At 52.0% G+C, this 10372-nt stretch overlaps 1 protein-coding gene across 1 annotated transcript; it reads right to left on the reverse strand.

Moving 5' to 3' along the window:
• Positions 1-1995: 1995 nt before the first annotated feature.
• Positions 1996-9978, reverse strand: SELPLG (selectin P ligand). The gene is made up of 2 exons (XM_066260324.1): positions 9835-9978; positions 1996-3877 (listed from the first exon to the last, which is right to left on the reverse strand). The coding sequence occupies exon 2, from the start codon at positions 3870-3872 to the stop codon at positions 2685-2687; it is 1188 nt and encodes a 395-aa protein (XP_066116421.1). The 5' UTR covers positions 3873-3877; positions 9835-9978; the 3' UTR covers positions 1996-2684.
• Between the last annotated feature and the right edge of the window lie 394 nt (positions 9979-10372).

Genomic DNA, 10372 nt, shown 5'->3' on the forward strand with positions numbered 1-10372 from the left:
TCAGTTTTCTCTTCTGTAAAATGGGGAGGATGCTAGTTCCTCTTTCCCAGGCTGTTTGAGGGCACTCAAGGAGATGGTACAAATGTTTGTACTCAGTCTATAATTGCTGAAGGAATTAATTGGGCAATTTGGGAGCTGATGCTCAAGAACAATAGGAGGTTAGGGCAGGAGGAAGGGCACAGTGCACGCAGGAGCCTATCTCTGAGAGCCAAATGTCAAATTTCAGAACTTTGTGAGTCAGTTGTTTCATAAGTTAAATTATATGACATTATACACCAAGGTCCCCAATACTCAAAACTCAACACTTCCTGATTGCTTTATTACATTCTATTACATATTATCTATCCTCTTGAGATGATTTACATGTATGTATCATCTATAACATGAATGGTTGGTTGCTTTAAATAGGCCATGGGAGTATTTACACCAAGGAAACTGGCAAGCGCTACAAATCACAGTTTGGGTGTCAATCCACCCAAAGAGCCAGTTGTTAAACATCTACCAGCACCCGGCTGGGTTTGGAGTTCAGTCCTGGCTCCATCCTCAAACACTAGACAGAAGGAAGCCACAGGCTGCCAATGGCTCTAAGAGCTAGTACCAGGCGCCCCCTGGTGGCTGCTTCAAGCACTCATCATCACTGACTGAAATCCTGCACTTGGGAGAAATAGAAAACGAGGCACTCCAGGACCCCTAGGAGAAAGGGAGACCTGCTCTTTGCCCAGAAGGACAGGGTTACAAGACCCTGGCAGAACTGCTCATATGTTCCTCAAGTGTTTTAGCTTCTGGGTTCCCAACCCTATGATGGAAAGTCCCCCAAATGATTTTTCTGATCACTCCCCAAGGGGAAGTGAGTGACATGTTGCTCCTAACGAATCAGTCCTCCTTCTCCAGGGCTGGCTGCCCCAGACCACCCAAGTGCCTTGAATACACCTTCCTTGTGTATCATACTCGTTCTAGAGTTTCAAGGCAGGGGCAGGCATTCCTCTACTCCTCACTGACTGTTGCCTGCCATATTCTCTCCTGTCTCTCCCCAATCTCTCCTCTTCCTCCCAATCCTCTCCCCTGAGCCACAGCCAGTACCTCCAAACTCAAGCCTCTCTTTGACATCTCTCTTTGTAGGTTATGTCCTGGAGTGGAGGGGTCCTTTACTTCCAAAGAGGCCACTGGAGGTATTTTTCTAGAAGAGAAAACATCTCCCCTAAGATGAATTTTATTCCTCTTCTAAGAGGAAGAACAGTGTGTTCTTTAAGCAGTAGGTCCCCTCTCCCTATAGGAAAAAAACTGAAAGGCATTGGGAGGCAGAAGGTCAAGAGTTTGAATTCCTGCTCAGCCCCTGTTGGGGGACCAGTTACTTCACCCCCATCTCGGTAAGCCTTGGCTTTCTGATCTGGCCCTCAGGATCAAGGTGGATTTTGAAAGTGGTAATTGGCCCTGGCAGGTTGGCTCAGTGGTAGAGCATCGGCCTGGCGTGCAGGAGACCCGGGTTCGATTCCCGGCCAGGGCACACAGGAGAAGCGCCCATCTGCTTCTCCACCCCTCCCCCTCTCCTTCCTCTCTGTCTCTCTCTTTCCCTCCCGCAGCCAAGGCTCCATTGGAGCAAAGTTGGCCCGGGCGCTGAGGATGGCTTTGTGGCCTCTGCCTCAGGCGCTAGAATGGCTCTGGTTGCAACAGAGCGACGCCCCAGATGGGCAGAGCATCGCCTCCTGGTGGGCGTGTCAGGTGGATCCTGGTTGGGCGCATGCAGGAGTATGTCTGACTGCCTCCCTGTTTCCAACTTCAGAAAAATACAAAAAAAAAAAAGTGGTAATTTATGCACGTGGTAAGTGTCATTTAAAGAGAGCAACAACTGACCTGATTCACTGGGGCTGCAGTTTTCTATGATATGGGACTTCGAGGGATAAAATCAGGAAAGTCTTAGTCAAACCCAGATCTCTGGTCACCCTGTGTTTAAATCAGGGGTCAGCAAATTTACAGAACCTAATCCAGGCTGCCGCCTGTTTATAAATAAAGTTTTATTAGAACCCAACCAAACAGCCCATGCAGGGAGCTTGCTGAGGGGGATGGGACTGGGCGTGAAGAGCAAAGGAAGGCAGCACCTTGATACCTCAAAGCATTCAGCCAGCGTTTGTTCATCAGATATTTACTGAGTGCCTACACTGTCCCAGGTCCTGGGCTGGGCGGCAGGACACTTCAGTGAACAAGACAGAGCCCACTCTACCTCTTGGACACAGGGGAAAGCAAGATGGGGGTTACTGTGTCACTCAAAAGAAGCTTATTGGTTCACACAGTCTCAAAGAAGGGTGTAGTCTTGGCCTCACCAAGCCTGCCCCAGACCTCACTCTGGATTCCCTGAGGGGTATCTGATAAAACTCCTCAGTACCCCTCACCAAAATACATGGTGACCGTGACAACCAGAAGATAACAGCGGTGAGGTGAGGGCAGGAAACCCTGAGTCTTCCCTGGGTTCATGGGAATGAGACTCCAGTGGCCAGGAGGGAGGAGAGACGTTGGCTGCCCTCAGCCCTGTTGGGGTGGCCAGGGCCCTGCCCTAAACACCCTATCCCCAGGGGGCTTCGATGAAGCCCAGACATGTGGGATAGAGGCTGGGGGTTCGGTGGCAGCCTGGAGGGCTGCAGAGGAAGTGGGGAGACCTGGGTCCTGCTCAGGGGTTTGGGCAGGGGGAGCTAAGGGAGAAAGCTGTGCAGGGTGAGGTCGTCCCCATCGCGGTCCATGCCGGACCCTTCCTTTAGGCCTGGGCCCTTGGTGGTGGGCAGGTCCCCGTTGGCTGTGACTGCTGGGCCCTCGCCCCCCTCGGGCAGCAGGGAGGAGATGCAGATCATCTCAGTGGGCGAGTAATTGCGCACGGGGTACATGTGGTTCTTGCGGGAGAGGCGGACAGCCAGCACCACGGTGCACACAAGGAAAGTGGTGGCCACCAGGGCCAGGACGAGGATGGCCAGCAGGCAGTGCTTCACCGGAATGAAATTCAGGTCTTCCGTGAGGCCAGGGGACACAGAGCTCCCAGGGGAAATACTCTGACTGTTTTTCCATTGCTTGATGAGGCCATCAGACGAATCACTGACTGCCACAGTGGTGTCCCTGTGAAGATCAGTGGGCACAAGAAGGGCTGTGGTAAAACCCCTTGTGGTAGCAGGTTGTGTGGACTGAGCCTTCGTGGTGGCTGGATCTGTGGACCAGGTGTCTGTGGCAGTGGGCTCTGTGGAAGGGGCTACTGTGGACAAGATCTCTATGACTTCTGGTCCTGTGACTGTGGATTTCATGGACAGTGTCTCTGTGGCTTCAGGGCTTGTGGACAGGGCCTCCGTGGCTGCAGGTTGTGTGGTCGGTGCCGCTGTGACTGTGGGCGCCATGGACAGGGTCTTCATGCTGGCCTGCTTTGTGAGTGGAGCCCCCTCTGTGGATAGAGCCTCCACAATGGGAGGGATTGTAGTGACCGGTTCTTTGGGCTGAGGGCCCAGTGTGACTGGAATCCCCTGTGTGGCTAGTTCTGTGCTGAGATTCCCAATGGCTGCCCCTCCTGCACCCAGGCTGTCAGAGTCCCCTCTGGCCACCCCCAGAGTGCCTGGGTCAGGAGACTCAAGCCCTGCAGAATCTCTCTGTCCCATCAAAACCTGAAGCTGGGGGCTCAGGGTCGCAGACTCTCTGCTGTTTTCAAGCACTTCTGGAGGGTCTGTGCCATCATACCCTTCATAGGTGTCAAAGTCTTCGGATATGTTCAACTTCAGCTGTCTCCGGCCCCGGGCAAGCAGGCGGCCTGGGGCCTCCTTGATCTCATCCTCCCAGGCCTCCCACAGCCGGAGGCTACTGCCAGAGCCCAGCAGGATCAGCAGCAGGAGGAGTTGCAGAGGCATGGCACCTGCAGGGACACACAGACAGAGAGACAACAGGACAGGTTTACCCCTGGGCTTGCTGAGCACCCTCCACTGCGATTCTGGATGGCCCTGGCTGGGCGTGTGTCTGGTCTGGGGCAGACACATGGCCTTAGGCATCCTCACAACCAAGCCCGTGCCTGGTACACAGCAGGCCAGTAAGTGAATAACAGCTGCTACTGTTTATCAACACGAATACATTCATGGTGGAAGGAACTTCAACTTCCTCCGTACGGTGCACAGAAACTACTTGCCTCCCTATCATTGTTTGATTTAAACTTTTTATCTGCAGGCAAGACAACCGGCTGGGGAGCAGATAGAATGTATCAGAGCTTCTAGTTATGTTAACTTTTATGGCATTCCTTCTTGGTTTCTACTTCTGTGTGCATTTATAACATGAGTAGAGTAGTACCTATAAGCAATTTATAAATAGACCCAGGTACTCATCCACTGAGGGGGCCCATGAGCACCAGTTTTGGAGACCACAGGTATGCAGGATGAAGCTGCTTGTCTGGACCCTTGGAGCCTCTGGGGTTTTGGTCCTGAGCCCTCTGTTCCACTTTCTCCAATCTTGGCTCCCCCACCCCACACACAGCCCTGGCCTGCCCCTCAGATGCTCTGGGTTCCTTATCCTTCCTAAGCATCTTGGCTTGGTCTGGCTCCCTTTGGTTGTGTCCTGGCTTACACAATGAGGATGACAGCACCTACCTCCTAGGCTATTGTGAAGATGAAATAAGGTGATGCCTGGAAAGTCCTTTGTACTTTGATCCCACGGAGCTCCAAGCAAAGGGCAGCTACTGTGAATCTTTCAGTAAAACCCATCCTGTAAGCCCTCCAGGGCCCAGAGCCATTAACTGTACTATTTGGGCCCAGGAGAAAAGTCTTTTCAGAACAGCTTTAGGAAGCTGATGGCCATCTCATTTGCCTGCGGGTAGGGTCACTGTGCATTTGGGTATTCCCTTCAGCATCCAGACCAGGAGGCCAGAAATGGCAGTGCCTCTGCTCTTGGCCAGCTCACTGGGCTTTCTTCTTGGCATTGTGAACACTCATGCTTTCTGGTTTGTTTTTTCTCTCTCTCTCTCATTATGCTCCCCCTGGCACTGGCTGGTATTTGTGCAATTCAAAATCCTGCATTAGAAAATCTGTAATGCCCTGGCCAGGTGGCTCAGTAGATAAAGCATCAACCTGGCATGCCAATGTTCATGAGTTCGACCCCCAGTCAGGGCATGTATGGGAAGCAATCAATGAGTACACAACTAAATGGAACAACTGAGTGAAACGAGTTGATGCTTCTCTCTCTCAAATCAATGGAAATTTTTTTAAAAATAGAAAAGAAAATCCCATGAAGAGTGACGCTGTATTCTAGGGCATGATTCAGGCATTTCTGGGCCCCTGGACTTTGCCCTCCAGCTGTGGGCCACCCCTGCCACAGTGCCTGGGGAAGAGTGAGCCTGGATAGTTTCCACCACCTTCCCTTGCAATTCACATGTCCTTGAGGGACAGTAACTTACTCGTAGGCCCTCAGCTTCAAGCCTCAATATGACCTTCACTTGTCGGTGAGAATTGTGTTGGTTTCTAGAATGCTAGTCTGTTCATATCTTAATTTCTTAAACCAAACTTTATGATATTTGCACACCAGACACATCTGTCCCTCACAATTATCCTCATTTTACTGAGGAGGGATGAGGCTCAGAGAGCTGAAGTGATTTACCCAAAGACACACAGCTTGAGAGTGGCAGAGATCAGATTTGAATCCAGTGAGGATTCGGGAAGGCTTTGTGGAGAGACCTAACCTAGCTGTATGGGCAGAAGAAGCAAAGGTTTGGGAGACAGCTTGGCTTGCTGTGTTTGTGGCTAGGGTTAGGGACCCACGTAGGAGAGAGAGGGCAGAGTAAGAATCGGGAGGACCTTGAAGGCCATGTCACCTAGAAAGGCCAGCCCCACTGGGACTGGGTCCCATGCAGAGAACAGGGTTGGGAGCACAGACTATGGGGTCAAACAAGAAGATGTTTGAGTCTTGGCTCTGTCTCTTACATGCCGTATGAACTTGACACAGATCTTTGCTTTTCTGAGCCTCAGTTTCCTCATCTGTAAGATGGGAATAACAAACGGTACCTATCTCATAGGGCTGTGGGGAGAATGTGGTGAGATGATGGATTCAAAAGTTCCAGGCTCACAGTAGGTGCTTAATTAATGTGTCACACACACATGCACATGCACATGCACGTTCTTCGCCCCCTAACCTGCCTTCCAGAGGCAGAGTTTCTTTGCACACGGGGTGGAGTCCCAACTTAGGGAGGAGGAGTATATGGCCTAACGTTTTTTCCCCACTTTCCTAGGGGCACAGGAACTTAGGAAGAAGCCACCAGCTCAAAGCCATATTTCATAATTATGATGAGACTTGCAAACCCCCACCCACACTCGGGCAGTTCTCGGTTCCTGGAAGGCTGAGCCCTCAGCCACTTCCTGCAGAGAGGGAGGGGGCAAAATCTCAAGGCCCAGCCCACCAGCTTCTGGGTGGGGAGCAGCATCTTTGGGAGTCGGGGCCCCCCTTTCTGCAGCCTGGGAGCTGGGAGGATACCAGGGACAGGGCCAGGGGCCTGTTTCTGAAGGTGGGCCCTCACCCCTGCACCCAGCCCCCACAGTCCCCAGAGAGGTGACAGGGAGACCACTTAGCAGCTCTGTGACCTTGAGCAGGTCACTTCACCCTATATGTGCCTCAGTTTCCCCCTCTGTAAAATAGGTACAACTACTTCAATGAACAGTCGTGAGAAAGGGATGAAAAACTGCAGGGAAGATCCCAGTTGTGGGTATTCTGTCTGGGGGGGGCTCTCTTTGGGGCTGCGGACAGGGGAACAGAGGAAAGGTACACCCCAGGCAGGGTGCGAGATGACAGCCTCCCCACCTCCCCGTGTGCAGTCAGGGAAGCAGTGGGCCCCACGGGAGAGCAGAGAGCTCCCCCGTCTGTTGCGATAAAAGATGAGCGTGCTGGGGACCCTGTACCACCCCGCCCGGGTCTGTCTAGGGTCACAAGCTCATCCTAGATGTCCCCGACATCAGCATCAGAATCCCCTGCTCCCCACACCCCCCAGCCCCAGGCAAGCTGGGCATCTGGTCACTCCAGTCTAGTGCTGCCACCCCATAGGCTTTGAGGGGCAGGGGCCATGGACACAGCAGCCTCGTGCCAGGCCGAGGTTGGGCAGGCACCCGCCCATTTCATGGGAAGAAAACCCAGTTCCCAGAGGTTCTGTGGCAAGGAGAGGGGCAGAGTGTGAACACTGCATATTGGAGGCAGGACAGTAACTCTGATACTTGCTAAAATAAATCTACTATAATATAGGAGAAGATGTGGATGGATCATCTCATCAATTTCATCATACGAGGGAATTTAACGCATCTTCACACGACATGAGCTACAATGATAATCCATCATATGGATTAGGAAAGCAAGGCTCAGAGTGGGACCCTGCTTCCTCCAGGCCACACCTCTCACCTTGTCTCTCCTCCAATGGCAGAAAACAGCCACTTACCACAGGACGGGCTGGGGAGGAGCAAAGAGCTGTCACACCCTATATCAGGGGTGGTCAACCTTTTTATACCTACCGCCCACTTTTGTATCTCTGTTAGTAGTAAAATTTTCTAACCGCCCACTGGTTCCACAGTAATGGTGATTTATAAAGTAAGGAAGTAACCTTACTTTATAAAATTTATAAAGCAGAGTTACAGCAAGTTAAAGCATAGAATAATAATTACTTACCAAGTACTTTATGTTGGATTTTTGCTAAGTTTGGCAGAATAAATCTTTATAAAACAACTTACTATAGTTAAATCTATCTTTTCATTTATACTTTGGTTGCTCTGCTACCGCCCACCATGAAAGCTGGAACGCCCACTAGTGGGCAGTAGGGACCAGGTTGACTACCACTGCCCTATATTGTTATGGATTAGCTTACCTATAGGAGTGGGTCAGATGCTGCCCATTTCCTGCCTTACACCCTAAAACCAAGTTGCTTCTGCCCTGAGCCCAGACTGGGGGGTGCAGTCTGCTGGGGTCCACACCCCAGCTCCAGAGACCACACTGTGCGGCCACCCCAGGCTGTTCAGGAAAGACACCCATGGGACTTCAAGGCACTTGGGGCCTCCCATTCAGAATCTTGGATGCCCAGGAGTCCCGAGGTTCAAGTTCTTGGAATCTTAGGATCCAAAAAACTGAGCATCTCAGGGTGTAGGTGAAAGGAAGGCTTGGAATTCACAAGTAGGTCACACTGAGGCCCAGGTGACCCCCCACACACATACACACACAACCAATCCCAGTGCAGATCTAAGCCTCAGCAGACAGGACAGGGCCTGGCCCACTTTTGGATTAAATCCAGTATCAAACCAGATCCAGTCCCAGCCCTGTCGTTTGCAAGCTATGTGGCCTTGGGCAACTGAACTCACCTCTGAGTCACAGATTCCCAGCCGGAACACAAGGACAGCGGTAGTAGCACCTGTACCTGATGAGGTAGTGGGTTGAAGTGAGCTGGTCCAGGTTGCATGTTTCGCACATAGTAAGTGCTCAATAAAGGCTAGTGGTTGTCATTGTTATTCTGTATTGAGGGCCACATCCCTGAAAAGTCCCCAGCCCTGGGTCAGCTTTAACACACCTCTGACATTGTCAGTCAGAGAGGACCAGGACAGGAAGCCCTGGAAATCTGTCTCCACAGCAAGCCCTGAGTGCAGTGCACAGCCTTGAACGCTGCTGGTTTGTAAATTACATATATTGAGCGTAGACAACGTGTCAGGCACTGGCCTAAGAGCTCTACATGAATTATTAACTCATTGGGGCCCTCACAACCTGAAGCAACTGCTTCTCCCCTCATGAGCCTCAGTTTTCTCATCTCTAAAAAGGGGGCACAGGGCTCTTAGAGGGTTCCCAGCCCCACAGGAGGCCCTGCTCTGGCCTGGCCGAGGTTCCCAGGAGGCGCTGAGCCTGGCAGCCCTATCCCTTCCCATATCCGGGTTTCGCTCTCCTATGGCTGCTGGCCAAGGGAGGGACATATCTGCCATTTAGGGTGTGGTCAGCTCGGGCAACCCCCAGAGCCACCCAGGGCCAGGGGACCACCTCCTGCGTCCCCTGCCCAGGGACCTTGAGAGGCCTGACTTGGGAACTCAGAGTGAGAGATAGGAGAGAGAAGAAAACAAGAGGGTCCGGGAAGGAAGAAAGAGAATTCCAGGCTGCCAGAGCCCTGACCCTTGTCTTTGGGGTGTGTGTATGTGTGTGTGTGTGTGTGTGTGTGTGTGGATGTGTGGATGTGTGTGTGTGTGTGTGTGCATATGCGTGTGCGCAGGGGGTATTACTTTGGCCACCAGCTCCCCATTCACCTGTTTGCCCCTAAAGCACCCCAAATACAAATCAATGAGTATTCTAATTATTATTATTGTTTTCTTTTGCTAGCAATAGTATCCTAACTCTAATATTTTAATACTTTGCTATGAATACCTGTCATTTCCTCAATCTTATAAAAAAGCGTAAAGAAACTTTGGAAGTAATATTTTTATGAACAAATCCTGCACCCCCTCCTAGGAATCGCTCAGACCTAACTCCAGCTCTGCTCCTGAGCAAATCCCTCCCCCATGAAAGAAGGGGTAGGATGATTTTTTAGGGAAATCCTCCGATGTCTCTAATTTTTCATATTCAGAACGTTCCCGAGCCAGCAGCTGCGGCAAACCTGCCCACGTAGGCAGGATGGCAGTGGAGGCGAGCAGGATCCGGAAGAGATGGCAGCATGAGGCCACAGGCTCCAGGCAGAGACCTCGGCGCCAAGCCCCCTGCCCTTTGGTTTGTCCTCCCCCGGGGCTGCAGCCCAGGGCCTGCCCCTGCCCGTCCTCAGCTGTCAGGCAGGACCACTGGTCCCTTGGGCACCCCCAGCCACTCCCTGTGGTTTTGCAAGCCGGCACTTACCGTGCTCAGCAGAGCATGGGACAGCTGCCTCGTGGGCCCAGGAGAAATAGCTTCTCTTTTAGTGACAAGGACCCAGCCCACGCTGCAGGGCACTGCTGTGGCACCCCCTGCCGTGGTCCGAGACCCCGCCAACTCCCAACGGCTGTGTGTGAAAGAAGGAAGCGAGAATGTGGTTATTCAGATGGGGCCACGTGATGGCCCACACCTCCTTGTTTGTGACAGCTTTGGTGACACTGTCGATTGGACTGGGTGATAGTGGGAGGCAGAGGCCTGCAGAGCCTAATGTCACTCTTGGATTCCGGTAACCATGAAAACACTGAGAACCCACATGGAAATTTTCTGGGGAGCAACGGGTAAGGGGACCTAAGCTGAGAAAGGCCACACAGCATTACACCTAGGCTGATGGAGAGTGTGGGTGACAGGGGACCCCATCTGGAAGGGAGTAACCTGATGCAAAGGAGGATTATAATGTCTTCTTGCCCAGAAAGGGAGTGAGGGGAGAAAACACTCAACACAGACCTTCCTGAACTTTACAAAC

The sequence above is a fragment of the Saccopteryx bilineata genome, chromosome 2, assembly GCF_036850765.1.
Source record: "Saccopteryx bilineata isolate mSacBil1 chromosome 2, mSacBil1_pri_phased_curated, whole genome shotgun sequence".
In the NCBI taxonomy this organism is placed as follows: domain Eukaryota; kingdom Metazoa; phylum Chordata; class Mammalia; order Chiroptera; family Emballonuridae; genus Saccopteryx; species Saccopteryx bilineata.